Below are 21,264 nucleotides of genomic sequence, written 5' to 3' on the forward strand. Positions count from 1 at the left end.
AAACAAATGTATTACATGTGCAAGGCTAGAGGCTTTTCCAAAGAAATAAAAGGGGCAGAATGAAGGCCCTGAAATGGAAATTACCTCACTTATCAGGCCAACAGACCAGGTCTTACATCTATGGCATCATCTTGCGGGACGAACAAACAGTTAACCTGTATCTCAGTCAGCTTTTCTAGCAAATGGAGATAACACAGACATGTTCCCTAAACACAATAACTAATGTCTGCAGTGTACCCTATTATGTGTGCACAAAAAGGGGTGTCAGAAGTATTCTGGCCATTATCATGACGCATAAAAAATTGAAAATCAGTTCAACAAAGGGTGGGGAAAAGCCACAAGGGCTTCAGCACAGCCTAACAAACTCTACACTAATTGCTATAGAGGCAGTGGTAAGTCTTGTTACCTTGTACCTTTGGACAGCATGTTAGAAAGGGAATAAAATGTCCATATTTCAGTGCTGCTATCATCTGCAGCAAGAAACAGAAAGAAACAGCACATGCTAAACATAAAACAAGAAAAGTTAAATAAACCTGTAAAAGAAATATCCTGGTCCTTATCTCGTGATCCAGGGATTTCAACTTAGCGAGAAACCAAGAGAGTGTTTTACATTTATAACCAGTACTTTTATATTTACAACTAGTACATCTTCCAGATACCAAGCACCAGCAAGGGAATGAATATGCTTTGTGGCATAAAGAAAAAAGAAAAAAACAAACAACAAACAAGCAGCATGTGGAAAGGCCTCACTTACAAGCTCTGCTTCCTTAGGTTCTTCCTACAACTCAGGCTCATGTTAGAGGCTGTCATATGTACAACCTTCGTAGCTCCAATCTGAACTGCAGTGGGTAAGGCAGAAAGCACAGGCCAATGGCAAACATATTCAAGCTCTTGATAACATCTCAAAAGCAGCACAATACAGTTAAAAAGCTAAAAGAGGCCGCTAGGGAGAGACAAAGCAAGCCAAAAAGAGAAGTAAAAAAGATTACATGATTACATTAAAGAGAGAAATTAGAGTGAAGAAACAAAGATTCAAGAAAAAAAGGGGATTTTCTAATGCTTTAACCTCACGGAAAGGGGATTTGTCCTGTGTAGTTACACCTTTTGCACAGCCCAGGACTTTGAGTGGCTGCAAAAAGACAAACCTATTCCAATTCCACAAGTGTTCAGAGGCTTATCAGAGGTGGTTGCATGGAGAAGCAGAGAGGGATGCAGCAGTGTTCATTGATAAGCTAGACTCAAGGAGAAGCTGATCCCCCACTGACGATGACAAACGTGGCTGTAAACAGCAGCAGAGCGAGATGCTGACACTCTGCTAACACAAGGTTACACTTCCCACTATGGAGCTACACGGCAAATTTTAATGGGGCAAGACCGACAGGCAGGGAAATGAGTGTCTGCTCTCTGCTGCAAAAATTACAGCTTTCCCCATCCCCCTCCAGCTCATTCTCCACTGTCAGTGCTGTAACACAATGACCTCTTATTAGGGAGTGTTTTTCAGTTAGGACGGTTTACTGTAAGGACAGGGGATAACTCAAGGGATTAATAGCATGGACATGGAGCCCCTTATCTCCCGTTTGGTAGTTCAAAACATCAGAAGTGGATTGAAGAAAAAGCAATAAGGAGTGCGACATGAGTTTGGAGGGCTCCATTCTGAAGGCCTCAGTAAGGCCATAAACCTTAGCAAGCTATTCTCTGAAGACCCAAAATGCAGGACACAATATGATGCGTCAGACTACATCTGCTACATGATCTTGTAGAACACTGAAGTCCTCCTGCAAACAGCTAGAAATCATCACTTCTCCTGGATTCCTGTTGAAAGCAGCAGACTGTAGGGGTACAGAGGACACAGAAGACAGTGCCACTGAGCACAGAGCAGAAGGTATTAGCACCTGGCAGGATACAGTGCCCATTAGAATCACAAATACAACACAAAATCAGTTTGAATCTATAGTGGCATCTGCTGATATGACACAAGATGTTTTAATTCTATTGCTTTCTTATTCTTGTGTGTAACACCACCGGTATGTTCCAAACAGGTCTCAGCCTTGCAAAGCACTGAGTACTTTCAGTCACCAATTAAGCCAAAAAAGCTGAAGGGGTACAGAGCAGAATTTGGCCACTAGACTCTTTTCTCCCTCCTCTGGATTCCGTAAGTCTTCTTCAACTGCTTTGCACCAGATCTGAAGTCAGCAATGATATGCTGGAGCAAATGTCTTCCCATACAGAGCCATTTGTTGGATTCATGCCACAGTTTGTTCTGGTGTTTCCATAAACATTTTTATGACATGGCCCCATGTGCCTACAAGTCTGCTTCATGGATCGAGATCTACTGCATGCATTAGAAGGCAGCATGCATGATCCTGGCTACAGAGAAGCCACAGTAGTGTGGTGGAAGTTAGGTCATCTGGCTCACAGAACTGAACTGCTCATTTAATAAGGCTTCTACGCGTACTCAGCTGGAAGTAATAATGATTCCTAAGCAAACGTGACAAAGACTGTGAGAGTTTAATATATGAAAAGGAAAAATAAGGAGAAAACCTCCACCTTTCAAAGGGCTTTAATTAGTTCACACACTAGACTCACCATTGTGAGAGCAAAGTTTATGTTGGAGTTCTTTAAATGTATAAATATTTTTATGTGGTCGGAATATACACATATAAAGAAAGATACACAAGTGCTATGTGCTTCCTCTGAGCAATTCTTCAGTTGCACATACAGTAAGAAATTAATTAAATCAAAGGTAATGTTAGAATCCGCCTTGAGAAAGAGAACAAACTGTTGACCAGTACAGGACGTGATGATCTGCTGCCTGCTATGACCTTCCTAAGGTGGAGGGGAACAAACCCCCAAAACAACAAACCACAAAATCCATCAAAAAGCACATGGTGTTAATAATAACTCTGGTTAATCTCACGCACAGATGTCTATGGGATGGCATAGTGTTACTAGGCTAAAGAGGTTTTCACTGCAGAGCTTAACACAATTCACGAACAGCCCTTTCATTAGATGCATTTTACTTCCTTCCCAGTTCACAGTCTTTACTCGCATCTCTCTCCTTTAAAAATCATCTTCTGTGTTCTCCAGATAAGAGTTACAAGGTAAAAATACTTTGATGTGGCCAGTGCCACACCATTATGGAAAGTACTTCAGTCTTCTCACTGCAAACAGCTTGTATTCACTATGATCAGCAAATGAAAGCCAGAGAAGAATCTCAATTAGAGATTTATATGTTTAGGACAATAACATGGGTTAAGAATTTTGGCAAGGTTTTGACTGAGTTGTAGATGGCTGAAGAGGAAGGGAAAAAAAAAAGAAAGAGGAGGTTTAAAAAAATAAATATATACTGCAGCTCCAGAAAGTAGTGGCTCACTTCCCACCCCTGCATCACCATAAAAAAGAAAACAAAACAGGGTTCTTTTAGTTATCATCACACACACAAAAAAAACCCCCAAGCTCTTTCCAAAACGGTTCTAGAGTAAAAACATTGGATTCCACGCACTGCCAGCTGCCAGACACTTCTAAGCTCACTCTGGGTACATCTGAATATAAAGGCAGTTTGAATGAGGTCTCTGAACTGCAGAGGGGGCTTTTATTAGACAATAGCACTAAGAATCTCAATTTAAATTATGCTGCACAGGTGTGTCTTCAGACTCTTTACTAAAGAAGCACTGATCAAGAGTGCAGACCCTTAGGACAAGCAGTCCATGCTCAAGGACAACTCAGTGGCCTAGGTGACCCATGTCTAACCCCAGAAAGACAGGAGGTTATGGCTACAGGTCAGAATTCAAAGGTCAACAGCAGGACAACATAAGGCACTTTACCCGTTTTTCACAAAGCACCAGCTCCTTAGAAAAGCAAAGCAACGGATGCAAAATTATGCAGCAAAGAGAATAACTGATCTATATTATGTTATCAGCAAAAAATTATATGCTGCTTCTTGAAGAACTTACCAGCGGCTCCCGAGACGCTGCATTTTCAGTTGCGGGGCAGGAGCCAGCCTGTAAAGCAAAAAGAAGAGTGAGGTTACATTGCCACCTGATGGACACAATCAGAAATACTTGTCTTCCTATGGGCAGGATTTAGGCAGACACACTTGTTTCTGTTATCGGTACCGGTTCTGTGGTGGACTGAAGAGAAAAAGGTCAGAATCACAGAAAAAAAAATTCGTTCCAGAAGTCCCCATTTAAAACAACAGAATTCACAGAATTGGCAGAACCTGCTTTAGGAAGCCAGAAGTTAAGACCCAAAGAGGCTGCTGAGGGATGTCATGAAAGAAATGTTCACCCTAACTCAAACTCTAAAATACATGGAGCAGTGAACAAACAGAACAAAACTGGGAATCCGTCAGCTAACTCTTGGTTGCAACACTTGTCACGCTGCATGGTGTAAGACAGGACAATTTCATCATATATGAAATGAGGATAATCACTTGCCTGTCTCAAAGGGACCTGATTGAGTACTTGCCATCCACAAAGAATTCTGCAACACTAAAGGGAAGAAATGCTGCAGAAACCTGAGGTACTGCTATTGAGCTGGATGTAAAAGTACCTCGCTCTAATCCCATGGCTCACTTTCTCCTCTTTAGAAGGACTAAACTTAATTTGATGCCAAGCTTCCCTCATTTCCATGATCCAGTAATGCACCCTTTCTGTTCTGCACTATTCTTCTAAGGATTTCAAAATTACTATGATTTAACTAAACCTCAAATATGTCAGCAATACCAATACCATCCTTGTTTCCCACACATAATCAAAGGCATAGTTTAGGGCAGATGCTGAACACCCTTCCTTGTACACTAGGAAAGGCTGATACACAGGAGAAAAGCAAACTGTGATTAAAGCAGGCCAGCAAGCCAAAGACTGGACTAGACTTAAGATTCAGGAGCTTCCACTCTCCAGGCTCACATGCAGTTTTGCTTGTATTCATCAAGAAGAGGCACAACACTTTAGCATAGTCCCAAGTTTTACAGAATTACTCCCAGAGCTTTTCTTCACTGCCAGGAAAAAAAAACAAAAAAGCAGTTCGATCTCCTTTGTGTGACTGGCATGTATCAGCTCTCCCAAGGTAGGGACACCTAAGTTTTACCATAAAATAAACTTAGCTTGGTCAACCATCTACTGTCAAATGGGATTCACCTGATGTTAAGATGGTCTAAACCATATTGCCTTCACTGTGGGTTATTTTATCTTAGGAGAGGTGACACATACTGGTCACCTCAATGGTAAAAAACTGCAGTTTGATTAGTAATGAAGTCAAGTTTTGAGGCTCAGTTAGAGAAAAGGGATTCTATTCACTGAGTATAGGGAAAGATAAAACTTTTAAGTGATAGCATCAAGGTCCTTAAGTGACTTTCTGTCCTCCAATTCTATTCATCACTTTTATGTAACGCACTACACCTTCAAAGTATCTCAATACCTTTTTTTCCCCATCTACAGAACACTCAAAAAATATAGATAAAAATAGGTATTTACCACAAGAGGGTGCCAGAAACTCAATTATACTGCAGCTCAGCTGCTTCCAGACCTAAGCATCATCACCAGGCCCCAGCCAAGATCTCACAGCTGGGCTCTTCAGTCTCCTTATGTGCAGTCACCATCATTTTTGTTACTTCATTGTATAGCTGTAATAATTTTAGCCACTAAGAATTCACTTGACATGAGCACTGCAAATATCAGCTTCAACACCTCCCTAGTAGTCATGTTGTTTGCTCTGTCTGCAGTGGAGACAGCGCTATGTGATACCAAGAAAAGGGCACTTCTCTCTTCAACCCTGTCACTGGCTTCCCATTTTTATATGCAGAGTATTTCTGCTTTCCAATCTTTTATAGCTGGATGAAAGAAAAATAATGAACAGTCTCAAGATCCATCCACTCCTCCAAAAATATGGAAACACATGAGAATTAACACTAGAATACAGCTTGTATGATTTATTAGTAAGTTAACCAAACCTGGTTTGGGTGTGGATAAACTTACTTGGTGAATATGCTCTATTTTATTAAATCCCAGGACTAACACAGGTATCTCACCCTGGCTCATACTCTAAAATACTGGTGCCTGATTCAAAGCACATTGAAGTCAAATTCATCAAATTCAGTTAGCACAGGGTCAGAACTGCTTAGAAGAGGCAGGCAGAGCAGCACAGAAAAAATTCTGTTGAATACTTCAATAAAGTACCTACAACTGTTAACTACTATTTAATGGAATTGTTCCATCAAGCCACTTGTGGTAAGTGTTTTCTAAGAATACACGTTTTACTCTTCTGCAGCATGTTTCAGTGAAAATCCAAAGCATTTTAACTACTTAGGCTGACTTTGAAAAGATAAAAACTACAGATGTGTGATGCAAACAGGTCACGGAGGTACAAAGAAAGAAAAGCCACCACAGAATTCATATCCTCAGAAAATTCCCAGAGCACGCCAAGTAACAGAGCTTGTATGTTCTGCCCTATGGAGCTGCACCAGTATTTATGGACAAAGACAATAAACATTCCACATAAAATCTAGCCAACCTGGGAAACTGCTCAAAGAAGGATTTGAAATGAAGCCAAGGTTACTGTGAGAAACATGTATTATATTGACAGGTAACAGTCTTGATCCTGAAGACAAATACTCAGAAATTCTGATATGTGCTTGTACATAACCCAATGACATAGGTACAATGAGTCGGGTAATCTATGGTACTTTGTCTGCATTGTCCAAAGCTACCAATATTCTAAATGAGATCTGCATTTTCCTTCTAGCAAGATTTTCAAGTACAAGGCATAGTGTAACAGCAAAAGAACTAGTCTTATAAAGTAGGGGACAGTAACTCCCCAGAACATGTTAACTCCAAGATAAGTCAGGGAGGATTCTATTCTTTCCATGCAATCGCTGTCTAATATCCTGTATTTAATGAAAACAATGGACATCATAGTGCAGAGAACATTTATCTTCACCATAAAAAGCCATCCTTTAAGGCAGAGAATACAGAGGCTTAACAGTAAAGAGCTACAAGAAAGTGGTGAGGAAAATTTACCTATATACTGAGTAGCAATGCAACTAAGGAATTCAGTCTCTGGAGCAACAAATCAGGCACCTTTCAACATCTCTGAAATTTGCTTGAACCACTTCCTTACATGAAGAAAAAAATGCAGCTAGATGGTAGACTTGATACAAAGTTGGAATAATGAAGTTTTAGAAAGAAAACAAGTAAGATTTGGACTTTAGTACTCTGCTTGCTTCCCCACTAAACCACATAAGAGAACATCACCAAGTATAACAGATGTTGGAACACCAATGCATTCTGCCTACCTTGTCATCTCTCCTTTCTCAGCCTCTTATATTAAATTACTGTGCAGTCTGGTTTTAGCATAGTGAGCCTTCCAGTGTCATAAAACAAACAAAAGAATCCCACATCCAGAACCCACTCTGCTTATCTGACCTCCATGGCTGTACTACCAGTTTAGTACCAACTCAATGGTTCAGCCATTGACTTTAACAATTTCAAGCCTTTTATGACTCCAAGACCAGCTACATCCTGACTTCCAGGCTATGGAATTCTCAGCCTCTGCACATAACTGTACAGATAATTAGGTATCATTTTGTGTCCAAAACTGAGCAGCTTGGAAAAATTTAGACATATTTATCTAAACCCACACCACTATTATGCCAATTAATGTTAAAGAATTTCAATTTCTCTCCCAGTGGGAGTTAGGGCTAGATGGAATGCCAGAGGACTGGGTTGCTGGCTGGCTGAGCCAAGCCTTACCACATACACTGTCCAAGCATTCAGCATCAAAGAAATACTGATACCTGTGAAAAATCGGCTATTCTGCTTCACAGGCTATACCATTATCTTGCTCTTCCCTTTCTTTTACTATAAGGGATAGTAAAAGAGTGATGGGATCTTTCTTTCTGTATATTTTATAGTAAAGACATTGCTAAAGGCCCAAGAAACATGATTTCTAAACAAAAATGAGCATTTTTAAATCTCTGGTAGAAGTGTTTATTGCCTAATTCTATCTATGTAAATGATTTCATTTGAGCTGTTATACTCCCCCTCTCCCCACACTGCTTGAGGCAATATATTAATTCATGAGAATGAGAAAATTAAACTAAGAAAAACAGATAATAAAGCAAAAGATATCTGACACTCCCTTTTAGCATCTAAACTAACTAGATTTGTAACAGGAAACAAGATAGGACCCAAACATAAACATGTTAACCAAGGCAGGGCTACTGCTCGCAGCCTTATGTTGAATGCTTGACAATAAATAAACATTTTCAGTGGTAGAAAGTAAATATTTTTGAAATTCTCTAAATATTTAGTGTGCAACAGGGACAACTTTTTATGCACGTTGCTCACAGTGCCAAAACCGCAGTGGTTGCATGAGAGTGGCACTTACATTTTGCTAGACTAATAAAGACATTTTCATTGGTTTTATTCCAAAATTGTCCCCTTAAGACTTCATCTACTGTGCTATATATTCTCAATGACACCCTTTTTTTCTGGCCAAAGCTGAAAGACTCTCAAATCCCACCCAAGCCAAGAGAATTTGAGAGCACTGAAGCTTCTCAGCCAGAGTTCTGGATGAGGAATGTGCAACCAGTTTAAGACACATACTAGGTGGTGAGGATGGGGACATCTGTCATGAGTAGGCGCCAACAGCCCTGGACAGACAGAACCTCCCTCTGTCTACACACAACCTGGGGAAGGAAGAAAGTTAATATCCAAGCAGGGCTGCTCCTGGGGCATGTGTGGAGGGGGTAGATGTTAGTGTGGTTATGCTTTAGCTGAACTGCAGCATTACCTCACATACCTGAAGCAAGGCAGACCACCAGAGCTGCCCTTCAAACTGCCACCAATGAAGTCATGACAGGAGCCAAAAGGGGTGCAACCAATTTGCCAGCACTTTTACATACAGTGTGACAGAATCCAGCAGGAAAGGTGTTAATTGACCACTGTCACCTAGAGTGGCTTCAGACCACCTCCCTCCTCAGCACAGCCCTCACAAATAGTCTCTGAGGTGAAAAGTTAACTTTCCAGCCCAGGTATCCTGCCTCATCTTAAACTCTTCCCGATTTGGAAAGCAGCACAAGCATTAACTCCACTATGTTCTTCACAGACAACGCCTGAAAAGCTTTCCCTGTTACACACAGCAAGAGTTACCATTCCCATTTTTCACTATGGAGACAGTGACAGAGTGACTTTATTCATGTCCTTAAGTTTAAAGCCAAGGGGGATGCTCTGGCTGCATTCATGAGGCTCATTAAAAAGCACAACTTTTCCACTTCCAAACATCAAGCCTTATTTTGAGGTAAAAAACCCCCACTAAATAAATGTATTTTTTAGAAGGGTGCAATGGCAGAATACGATATCCACACTCAAGAGAATCTGCAACCTCATTTGCCAATTAACCAGATTTCTTTCTTTCTCAGAAACCTCTAGGCAGCTGCCTCGTAGACCGCCCAAGTGGCTTATGGATCAGTCACGGTTTGTTTTAGGATTCCCCATTCCAAAAGCACTCACTGGAAGCATGAGGAATGGACTATAATGCCTGCACCTCAAACTACAACTGATGAAAGCACACAGCCAATGCAAAACCGCCCAGCAAGCCCACTGTGAGTGTGATAACATGGCCTCTCACAGCCTAGGAGATTTGTGCTGTTTAGAGTATAAATTTCATGTAATTCACTTCTGTTTCAGTTTAGTTCAACCATGTTCTCTGCAAACTCAGCCTCCTCAGCCCAAAATGAAAGGATCAACAGAGAAGTTCGCAGCGACTTAGTCAAATATGGCTGGATCTGAACGACTGCGCATAAAAGCAGACTTTGCTCTGTTTTCCTCCCTGTTGCTGGAATATCCAGACCTTTCATCTCTTGCTGCCTGCAGGGAGGTCCTCTGCAGCCACCTAAAGGGTTTTACAAAATCCCACTGGTATGACATACTCAGGAGTCTGCCAGAGACACTGGTGCGATGAGAGCGCTGCCACTGAGGCAGGTAGAGTTTGCAATGAAACACAAGTTACGCTCATCATGAGCAAGCCAGTGCAGGTGACTGGAAACCTATGCTACACACTGCATCCTCCTTCCCTGTGGCTCCCCTGTTCATTTCAGGTGACAGTTTAAAGATATCTAAAGGTTTTAGTACATTTCTTGAGCGCACACTCAAGCCAGCAAACTTACGTTTCTCTTTCACCCTCCCCATTCAGTTTTTGACAATGCTTGTACTATATCCATCATTGCTTTGCCCTGTTACACTGTTGGTTCAAGGATCTTTCTCCCTCACAGTTGCAAGGCAGAGACAACGTTTTGGTCTAACTGGCACTCTACAGAACAGAGCTGACACATAAATCGCCTTCTTTCTCCCTGACTGTACTTTTTTGTGGGTTTTTTCCCTATTCAAATGCTTTACTGCTTTATTTCAAAGACCCTAAGCCGAAAGGGGCCCGGCCTGCCCATCTCTTCCCCCCAGAGCCGCCCTGGCTGCCCGGCGCAGCCTGCCCCGCATCACCTCACAGTGCCGCACAGGGCAGGACGCCAAACCACAAAGCCGACTCGGCCAGACGCGCAGCTCGGCCGGTGCCACAGGGCACTGGGGTGACCGCATCGCCGAGAGCCGCTAAGCCGTGCCGTGCCGTGCCGGGGCACCGCGCTCCCCGCTGCGCTCTGCGGCGGGGACGGGCCCATGGCGCCGGGGCTGAGGCGGCGCGAGCCGCCCCCTCACGAGTGACCGTTACGACAGGTGCGGGGGCGGCGCGCGCGGGCGGCGGCAAGGCCGCGCGCGGGCGGAGAGGTGGGGGGGAGGCAGCTGGGCGCGGCGGGAGGCGGCGGCACCGGGAGGACCGGAGCGGGTGTTGGGGGGGGGGGGTGTGTTGAATACAGGCGCGTCGGTCTCTCCCCTCACCCGTTCCCCCATGGGGCGGCCGCGCCCTCGCCCCACCCCGTCCCGCCCGGCCGTTCCCCGCCGCCCCCTGCCCGAGCGGAGCGGGCCGAGCGCCGGCCCCGCTCACCTGGCTGGGCTGCTCCGCTTGCTCCGAGGAGGCCATCTTCCAAGGCCAGGCTAATCCATCCCCGAACAACCGATGCAACGCCCTCACCGCCGTTTACCCCACCCGCGCCCCGCCACCGGCTCGCGCTGCAAGGCAGAACGAATCGAACGCCGAGGCACCGATGCGCTCCCACGAAGAACCACTCTTGGCGTGAGTTACCGGCCTCTGCGGCTCGGGGCGGGGACCGAGCAGAGCAAGCCAGGGGCTGCGGGGCGCTGTGCGCTGCCGCCTCCGGGCCTGCCTGCCAGGGGAGAGTTCCTCCCTGGAGAAGCCTGCCGGGCTTCCCGCTGGCCTGGGTGGTGTGACGGCGGGTGCCGCCCATCGCCACCCCACGGCTGCCAGGAGGCTGGAAGCGCAGGGAGCACGAGTCCAGCACTGCGGGGCTGCCCTGAGGAACACCTTGCACTGTGGCCGCCCCGGGGCTACTCCGATAGGGATTTACTGCTCGTTTCCATTGATAATTCCAGGCGCACGCCGCTCAGAAGGGAATGTTTTACTGGAGTGCACCTGGGCACACTCGTCCTGTTAGAATCATAGAATCAACTAGAGTGAAAAAGACCTTTAACATCATCAAGTCCGAATTAAACCGCTGCCAACGCTGGGCTTTCCGTAGCTTTACTCCACAGCGCCTTTATGGAGGCACGGTGAGCCCAGAGGACAAACCCCGCTCCCCAGCGCGGTGCCTACGCCGCAGCCCCTCGCTGGGCCCCGCACGTCCCGGCGCTCCCCGCGGCCCGTCCCGTCGCGCCCCGCGGCCGGGGACGGGGGGATGTTGGGGATGCGGCTATGGCGGCGGCGCTGAAGCGCTGCCTGGTGCGGCGGAGGGACGGGCGGCAGCAGCACGGCGTGGCCGCCTCCTGCCTGCGGGAGCTGCGCGACAAGGGTGAGGTGGACCCCCGCTGGGGCACCCGGGGGAAGCGGGAGAAGGGGCAGCGGGAGAGCGGGGCTGTGGGGGGCGGTTCCGCACGGGGGGCGAAGGAAGGTGGGAGCAAGCGGCGGGAAGCGCGCCTGCCGAGGTTTGCATCGGGAATATGGATTTATGGACGGGAAAGTCGTGTGTATGTGCTGATGTGTAGCGCCGTGTGGAGACAGGTCCTGAATTGCCGGGAGTTGCCTGTCTCCTGTGACAGGTGTAACAGAGCGGCAGCACATAGATCAGAATACATATATATATTAGAATATATATCAAAAATTTATCAGAATTACAGAATCAGAGTGGTTTGGGTTGGAAGGAACCTTAAATCTTGTCCAGTTCCAACCCCCTGCCATGAGCAGGAACACCTTCCACTAGAGCAGGTTACTCCAAGCCCCATCCAGCCTGGCCTTGAACACTGCCAGGGACGGGGCAGCCACAGCTTCATATTTAATATTCACTATAAGGATTTTCTCTGTCTTGCAGCTAGTGGCATTCTGGCTATTGACAAGGACAGGGAGCCCATCACCTTAGTACTGGCAGAAGATGGCACCATTGTGGATGATGAAGATTACTTTATGTGTTTGCCACCCGATACCAAGTTTGTGGCACTGGCCAAGAATGAGAAATGGTCCAGCAGAAGCTCAGGTACTCTGTGGCTGAGGGAGCATGGAAGGGGAGGGGGATTGGAGTACACCTGGTGAAATCAGGCTGTCTCAGGTGGATCAGGAATGACCCGTGAAGCTGATGGCTCTTGTGTCAGACAGTGGAACAACCTGGCTCTCCAAGTCTATGGACGAAGTGGACAGTGGTGTAGAGAAGTGGAAGCAGCTGGCTAGGCAACTGAAGGATGACCTGTCCAATATCATCTTGATGTCTGAAGAAGACCTCCAGGTACAGTGGGAAAACTTCTCATTCCTGTCCTTGTCTCTGCCCACCATTTATTTATCTCAGTAGCTGGCAAAGAACAGAATAAGCAATCCAGATCTCAAGCTGGATTCAGCTGCTGCTGTTTGGCTGTGGTGCTAGGGTGAAATTTCTCCTTGAGAGGAAACACCAATGTCTGAGGAGGATGCTCTTCATCACTGGTTGTCCCTCACAGCATGTCTTTCCAATTCTGGCAGTGGGTGGGCAAAAAGCCAGGATTTGGCCAAATGGCAACTGGGGCGGGCTCCTTCCTTAAAACCAGCTTCCCGAAGGCCAACTTTCCTTTGTGTATTCCCATGCACTCCTAAGAAGTGGTACTTTGCCAGGATTTGGTAAAAATCCACCCCTTCCTTGATGCCATTTGGCTTCTGGTAGAGACTGATGGAGTGCTCTTACAGCCTAACTAGGCTGACTTGCTTTGATAAGAGACCTTGTGAAAGATGCTGGGTTTACTGAAGGTAGAGGCTTGCTGTCTGTTCTGTAATCAGCGTAATGGAATGAGTTACTCAATCCCTGTAACAGGAGCACTCTCATTGTTTTAAGGTGCTTATTGATGTACCACATGCAGACCTGGCAGAAGAACTTGCCCAAAGTCAAACCAAAATCCAAGTGTTGCAGGACACCCTGCAGCAAGTGCTGGACAGACGAGAAGAAGAACGCCAGTCAAGACAGCTCCTGGAACTCTACCTAAAGGCCTTGAAAAATGAAGACAGTATCTTAAGCAAAGTAGCAGGTAGGGAGCATTAGGATGCTAGAGAAGGAGCTTCTCCGAGATGCCTGAAATAGTTGAGTGGAATAAGGCAGAGCGAAGGCCTACAGTCAGTCACTTGCTTAACAGCTATTACTGTGGTCGAGGTAATAGCTGGTATAGTGGAAGAATTCCCTGCCTGGGAGAGAGCAGTCCTCCCCTCACTGCAGTGTTACATTCCTCACAGTGTCTGAAAGTAGAATACTGGAAGAAAAGCTTAGGTCATGTAGTCATCCTTAACATTATGGATTTCCTAAGTGAGAGGATGCATGTAGATAGAATGCATATGTCATTAATCCCAAAGAAGTCCAGGCCATTCTTCCTGTCCTGTGTTTGTCACTGGCTATAATGATTCTGCTGCTTTTCAGAATCTGAGGCTGTACCAAGAAAAGAGATGGATGTGGTTGACACGGGTACCAGCAGTACCAGCACCTCAGCCAAAACAGTGCTCAGTGACCAGATCCTTGCTGCTCTGAAAGAGAAACCTGCTCCAGAGCTCTGCTTGGACAGTCAAGATCTCGAGGTGGGTGAGAATGACATTACCATAGCCTGGCAAATCTCTCCCTCTGCAGAGAGAGGTGATAGGAGAAGCTGTCCTTGCTTCTGGAGGCTTTAATGTCAATATATCTCAGTCTCAAAGCAGTGAGATTTAGTCTATCTGTCTTCCTCAGTAACACTAGACCTGCTTGGAGCTCCTCTGTAAGAGCCAGCTGACGCTAGTCCAAGTCCTCTGAAAAGCCACAAAATAATTCTGGTTTTGATCTCTGCCAAATCCTACTCAGCCAGTGCTTCAGCTGTCTTACAGGCAAGCTGGGGTTCCTTTTTTTGTATGCAGATGCATCTTTTATACATCCCAAGCCAAAATAAAAACCTCCTTATTTTAGAAAACAATGTAAATAAACCCAGGGCTTGGAAAAGTCTAAGTAAACTTTAATCATTACTCAGTGTGTTCTTTCTAATGTTATGAACTTGCTACTCTTGCTTTTCCCTGCTGTAGAAATTAAGTAATTGCTTCTTTTCCTCTGTACATCTGACTATAGCTTCAGGCTCTGGGTGTTGCTAGAATATTGAAAACCTGCTAGCCCATGGGATAGATGATGAAAGCTGGGAACATCCTCAGTACCAAATACCAGTACTAAACAGGTGTCTCTGCTGCTGCTCTGAATGTGGGCTGAGGGGTTAGTGGTGGAGCATCAGCAGAAAAGACTGTTGGATATCTTGTCTTGCTATAGCTGGTCTTGAAAGAAGATGCACAAGCCCTGGCCTCAGCTCTGAGATGGGACAAGCAGAAAGCTGAAGCTCTGCAGCAAGCCTGTGATCAGGAGCTCTCCAAGCGTCTACAGCAAGTGCAGACTTTGCATTCCCTAAGGAGCACATCAAAGGGCAAGAAAACACTACCCTTGGGAGACTGGGTTAGTTCAAAACGTAAAAAATAGACTGTGGTGCTGCTTGCAATCTTTTCTTTTTTGTATTAGAATCAATACAAGCAAAGACGTGTCCTGGGAGCCATAGTCTGCTGGTCATGCTGTGGTCATAGCCAACTAAAATCTGGACATTGTCCTGAGGCTTAAACTCCTGTGATGATTCAAATCATGTGTAACCAAAGGGATTTTGACTTTTTGCAGAAAACTAGAACAATGGGATTGCTAAACACAGCATGTAGGAGATCAGCTTTGAATACCTGATTGGGAGCCAGCAGCTTCCATCTGATAATGATGGATCTGGCTTTTGAAGCCACGAGCAGTTTGCTTTCTTTGTCCTTCTGCCATTTCCAGTGGAAAGGATGGAAGACCTCTGGTGAAGACACTTCAAGGCAGTTAATGAACAGGGCAGAGGGGTTAGCCAGCTGCTCTCTGGCTTTAAGCTCCAGCCTGGGATCCAGGAACTTGAATTCTCTTGCTCATTGCATCAGCTAAAGTCAGTTCAAAGTCTTTTAACTTCTGTGCTTTTTCTGTAAGGAGCTCTGGCCTCCTGGGTGCCGTGTAAGCACTAACTTGTAAAACACAGCAAAGGTGGAAATACTTGCTTTGTAAGGCTGTGGGGCAGAAGACTTGGTTTTGGTCTGCCTGTATTACTCTCCTAATCATTAGTGTAAGTATCCTGATGCCTTTGTATTAACTGGCTTATTTTTAAATTTGTTAAAGTCTTTCTAATACCATTAAAACCTTTATACCTTACTGTTGGACTAGGTTTGGTATTTCCACCAGCTGCTATGGTTAAAGAAGGTGCTGTTAAGTACAGTATTGCCTTAAGGCTAGAAGAAGAAGGAGTTAAATACAGAAGTACTCTGTATTTAACCTGTCCAAAGTGTTTAGGTAGCATGCATGTTCATACTGATGACACTGCACCAGAGCTCTCACTTGGCACAATCTGTTCTATTGTGAGAATTGATGTCAATGAAAAAAAAATCTGAAAAGTGAGCTGAAACTTTGGTGGAAGTTCTACTGGAAAACAAGTGTTTTCCGGTATCATGCAAACCCCCACGCAAAAAGGTATGATTTAACATAACCTGAAATGCTACTGGATGCCAGCTGATGAGTATTCCTACAGCAGGGCATTAAGATGAAACCATTGCATGTAGACATTCCAGTTGAATTACGGCACACTCAAAATTAAACTGCCAGGGTAACTAATAAATATTTAATGCCTTTGAGCAGGTAAGCAGAAACACTCAGGGTGACTTCAGGTGAAGCTACCCATGGGAAATGACTGGACTTAATGAGGAAGCTTGCAGTCAACTTTTTGGTCAGTTTGTTTTGCTAAAGCAATGGCTTTTTATATTATACCCTTCTGGCTTGTACCATTATAAGCTATGGCAGGTAAAAAGGTTTCCTGCTGCTTTAAATAGTTACTTATTACACGCTTCTGTTCAAGTCTTTCTGAAACAGCGTAGATGGCTGTGCATTAACAGAACTTTGGAGGCATGCTCTGTCACACTCAAAGCTGATTACACTGCCCACCAATTGAAACAGCATGCAGTGAGCAGCCTAGCTGTCAGCACACTTTTTCTGTGAGTTTATGTCTCAGCTTGTGATCACCACTCTCTCCATTATGAACCAGTTTTTCAGTCTTGCTCAAAGCTGCAATGCTTTTGCTTCTTTCAAGCTCAACTTGGCAATTGAAGTTCTATTCCTTAAGCTGTACAAGAGGAAAGAAGTGTTTTACCTGTGGCTTTTTCACATCTACTTAAAATAGCAGGTAGCATAATTACTTCAATCCTGTATGTATTGGGAATATTCAACTCACCTATTTCCAGACAAACACTGAGATGGAGTCACAGAGACCATGCTGATCATTCCTGTAGGAAGGCAGCGATGGTCCTTCCAATCTAGCCTTAAGGGAAAAACAAATGGAGGGGTTTCATATCTTATGCATATTTTAGACTATCCTTGGTGAGCATATACTTGCTTGATAGTTTGCCCACACAACAGCTTAAGCAGCCTTCTCATTTCACTTGGCTATATCTGTCTAACACCTTAGGTTTTGAAATCTGCTGCTTTTCTGCTTTTGCATCAGCAGCGCTTGGTAAGGCTCTGTCAGTCCTGCAGAGGACAATGGAGATACATTTCTGACCACCACTCTGGAGACACGTTATCATAGTAAAGTTAGAAATGTAATGAAACTTACTGAAAGCAAAGTCCACCAGCAGAGTCACAGGTGAAAAATGGCACAAAACATGTTTTAATTGTCAAGACAAGTAAGAGATACAGCTATTAAACAAAAATATCAAAAATGGAAACAAGAAATCAATTACTGGAGAAACTAAGTAGAAGCATGGAGAGCATTGCACATACTGAGGTATTCTGGTCAGTGAGAATGTTCTGCTTTAAAGGATTTTCTTTTTAATAACAGTAATTTACCTTTTTGTGAGCAGTTAAGGCATTTTGGCTATAAACTTCACTGAATTCTGACAGACTTTCCAGGTTTGGAACAACAGAAAAAAAAAAATCCCACTAATCATGTTCACCTAAAAGCCTAAACATTCATTACCATTGCTAACCTGCAAGAGGAATCTCTAGTAGGCTAGCTGGTCCCTCTAGGATAGTAAGAGAAAATGACCAGAGACATTACTTGAAAGGTAAGTCATGCCATGTTGAAATCTTCACTTTCAGTTACAGCTGCTTCATGTTCCCCAGTTCTCCGTTCCTTAACTGCATTGGACTTCTTTTTCTTCTCCTTTTGCTCCATGTTACTTAACGCGAGCTCTTCACTCTTCTCGGTGATATACCTGAGCTGAGAACAGTAAACTAATCAGTCACCTAGTGAGGAAGTTCATTTATTCCAGAGAACTTAGAAACATTAAAGAGAAACTAACAGGGCAAATTCTTACTCCAAAAAAGACAGGCTCCAAAAAGGCTGACAAACATCAATTAGTTTTAATTCTTTCACAAAGCCCTGAGTCTAAGCTGGACATCCTCAAATACTGAAATGCCCTGGCAAGGATTTATAAATGTATGATACATCCATGTCTAGAACCAAGAGAGCAACATTAGCAGTTACTCAAGAGTTGTAGTTTGCCAAGATATAACCCGAGTACAGAAACACTGCAAGATTCCTGTGCACCCACTTGACACAAAGAGCACATGATAGTTAGGAACACAAGATTCAGCTCCAGCTTTTACTGTACCTTCTCAAGGAAGTTCATGTTGTATAGTTCAAATCACATATGGAACGAAAAACTCTCCTCACACAAATTTAAAATTAGTATTGGAAGTAGTCTTCTTCATGGAAGGACTTACAGGTATGTCATAACAGATTAGTGAATTTAAGTCAATGAACATCATACAGAGCAGCACGTGAGAGAATACAATAAAGTGAATCATCCCTGTATTAATGTTAGGAGACATGGCACCTCAAGGTGCCTAAATACTAAATTATTTACTGTAAATACTAAAGGTTTTCCTGACCTTAGGCTAAAAAAACAGGAACACAAGATTAGGAAAAAACCCAACTGAATTACTTCCAAGACCGACAATGCTGTAATGCATCTGTTTGTTGCACTTCTGTAGTTGGAACCTCAGCAGCCCTGTTGCAACCAGAACATCGCTGCTTAAATTGCAACCAGATCTGTGAGGCAGTATCATGAAGCAAAATAAGATCAAAAGTTAAAAATACTGGATTGTGCCCATCATCATCAATAAGCCAGTGAAATTGCTTAAGCAACAGTTGCTTCATCATCTATAGCCTTCATTTAAATGCTCTTAGGAACTAACCAATTGGTTTAAGCATAGTGCAAGACAGAAAATACAATGAAGCTCACCAAAGAACTGCTCCTTCTAGCCAAAAGCTTCACATCTTCTATAGTGACTGTGCTTCGTTTTGCATGCCTGCATAAAATTAAAAATACCCCTTAATGTTTTTGCCCACAGCGATTGTAAGAGGCCATACAGCATCTAATTCAGAACACTAAAAGGGCTTGATAGGGACCCAGTAAACCAAACATGCCTATCTTTTCCAACTATAACATGCAAAAACCTGTTTTACACGTTTGTACGTGGACATCTAAATTCCCACACTTCCTGTGTAAAAACCATGGGATTTAGCAACCAGAACTTCAAGCAACACTAGTCCGTTCCCTCTTAACTTGCCAGTAGCTCACTAACTTAAGTTTTGACTCCTTAAAACATTCCCTTACCTCCTTGGAGCAACCGGATGAAACACAGGCGTGCTAGTAAGCATCTGTCACTCCCAAACCATCCAGTACTGCTATGTATCAATGCCTTTAACAATTAGATACAGTCATTAGTCTAAACAGTCACTTGTACCACATAAACGAACTTCCAGGATCGGGAAGAACCTACAAGGGAATATCTATCTCCTAACTTCACAGCCACTATTTATCAGCCAACAGAACCTTTCAAAATTTGAATTACAAGATATATTTGAAAGATTATCTGGTAATTGGAGCTGAACACAAAAGATAAAGCCTTTGTAACAATCAAGTGTTCCAGTACCTACCTTGCAAACACTTCAAGGTCTTTTGCAAAGGTCTCTGGAGAAACAAAGACACCACATATTTTAAAAGGCTAACTCTGAGTAGGAATTGATAAATGACACAGTTCTAGCTGTTACAAAGGTGTTAACTACAAATTATCCAAGTTAGTGATGCGAAGTGACCATAACTTGTTATTACATGCCACTCTGTTGCACAGGCAGGGGGCCCACACGGTATTTCCACATCCATTTAAATACTTTTTCCAGGTCTAAAAAATAGTTACTATTTCTCACATTTTTAAAGATTTAATTCAAGAAACAGTGCACCAGCAATGCCGAGCTCCAGTGCTATGTTTTTAAAGCATTGTTTCTCCAGTAATTGCTCTTGAACAAATAGATAATATGCAAACGTCGGTACCACACTGCCTGAAGGTGATCTCTGTAATAGCTGCAATGGTTTGTTTGCTGAATTGCACGTCTCTCTCTTCTGCAACCTCCTCACACAGGCAGCCAACAGTGTAGTGAACCGCAGCCTTCAGCCTCTGAAAGGATCCAAGGCAGCACAGGTCAGTTCTCTGCAGGCTGAGACACTGGCTCTTGTGTAAATCATTAAAACTTTTGAAAAGGACGCAAAAAGGTGCCAGAGGGGAGATTGAGATGAGCTCTTAGGCAGAAGCCCTTCCCTGTGAGGGTGCTGAGGCGCTGGCACAAGGTGCCCAGAGAAGCTGTGGCTGCCCCATCCCTGGCAGTGTTCAAGGCCAGGTTGGACACAGGGGCTTGGAGCAACCTGCTCTAGTGGAACATGTCCCTGCCTGTGGCAGGGGGTTGGAACTGGAGGAGCTTTAAGGGCCCTTCCAACACAAATCAGTCTGGGATTCTATGATAAGCGATTGTTTGCGGACCCCAACGCACCCCAGAACAGCGCATTTACAGTTCAATGGCTCATACTCCCCCCCCCCATGCCTCTTTACATCCCCCTGGCTCCATCTTGTCCCGGCCGGGCCGTTCCCGGGCGGCGCTGGGGCCAGCCCCGGCACGGCAGGAGCGCGGCCGGGGCTGCGGGGCCGGGTCACCAGCCCCATCGTACCTGAGCGAGCAGGAACCGCTCCTCGCCGCCCGCCGCCTCCATGGCGCCGGCCTCAGCGGCCCGGCTGCGTTTCCCGCCCAGCGCGGAGGGGCGGGGCTGCGCCGCCGCCATGTCATGGCGGGCGGGCCGGCGGCTGAGGGGCCGCCCTGAGGGAGGCGCTCTATGGATGTTCGTGTCCTTCCAGCTATCGTTATCGCCCGCAATTTGTCACACATTTATTTGATAGAATTCCTAAATCTTACAACACAATCTGCAGAAAAGCTGCTTTAACTTTAACCTTCTGCTAATTATAGAGGTATTCAGGCAATAACTAAGTAGCTGTCTTAAGAGAAATAAATAAAGCAAAAAAATAACATAATAATCAGTGCACAGCACAAGATTTGACACTTGAGAGGTTATGAGGAAAATAAAAGAGGAATGAATGGTTTTAAACTGAAAGAAGGTAGATTTAGATCAGAAATTAAGCACCCTGGTGAATATTCAGAAGCCCTGAAGATGACTGGTAGAGGCATTGCAGGAAGAGGATATAAAATACAGCCAATTTTGCATGGTATCTTTAATTGCCCCATGGGAAGAGGAGGCAAAGAAGCAGGGAGATTAGGGAAAAAGAGCGCAAGCACACAG

At 44.6% G+C, this 21,264-nt stretch overlaps 3 protein-coding genes across 4 annotated transcripts in view; 1 reads left to right on the plus strand and 2 right to left on the minus strand.

The window, feature by feature from the left end:
* The window catches only part of PEX14 (peroxisomal biogenesis factor 14), a 76,662-nt gene extending 65,338 nt beyond the window's left edge, over positions 1-11,324 (minus strand). Inside the window, exons 1-2 of one of the 2 annotated variants that reach the window (XM_030507636.1) lie at positions 10,993-11,324; positions 3,954-4,001 (exon numbers count right to left, since the gene is read on the minus strand). In XM_030507636.1, coding sequence (XP_030363496.1) covers positions 3,954-4,001; positions 10,993-11,028 — 84 coding nt within the window. In that variant the 5' untranslated portion in view covers positions 11,029-11,324. The remainder of the gene's footprint in view (positions 1-3,953; positions 4,002-10,992) is intronic. The other variant, XM_030507635.1, reaches the window with a different exon arrangement.
* A 409-nt stretch (positions 11,325-11,733) lies between these two features.
* DFFA (DNA fragmentation factor subunit alpha) lies at positions 11,734-15,796 on the plus strand. Its single transcript, XM_030507637.1, has 6 exons — positions 11,734-11,914; positions 12,431-12,592; positions 12,708-12,838; positions 13,415-13,604; positions 13,988-14,142; positions 14,852-15,796. The coding sequence occupies exons 1-6, from the start codon at positions 11,818-11,820 to the stop codon at positions 15,053-15,055; spliced, it is 939 nt and encodes a 312-aa protein (XP_030363497.1). The 5' UTR covers positions 11,734-11,817; the 3' UTR covers positions 15,056-15,796.
* Positions 15,797-17,270: 1,474 nt separating this feature from the next.
* Positions 17,271-20,771, minus strand: CENPS (centromere protein S). The gene is made up of 5 exons (XM_030507815.1): positions 20,641-20,771; positions 19,972-20,095; positions 19,578-19,611; positions 18,880-18,946; positions 17,271-17,852 (listed from the first exon to the last, which is right to left on the minus strand). Exons 1-5 carry the CDS (start codon positions 20,749-20,751, stop codon positions 17,703-17,705), a joined length of 486 nt encoding a protein of 161 aa, XP_030363675.1. The 5' UTR covers positions 20,752-20,771; the 3' UTR covers positions 17,271-17,702.
* Positions 20,772-21,264: the final 493 nt, after the last annotated feature.

Source organism: Strigops habroptila, chromosome 16 (genome assembly GCF_004027225.2).
Source record: "Strigops habroptila isolate Jane chromosome 16, bStrHab1.2.pri, whole genome shotgun sequence".
Classification (NCBI taxonomy): Eukaryota; Metazoa; Chordata; class Aves; order Psittaciformes; family Psittacidae; genus Strigops; species Strigops habroptila.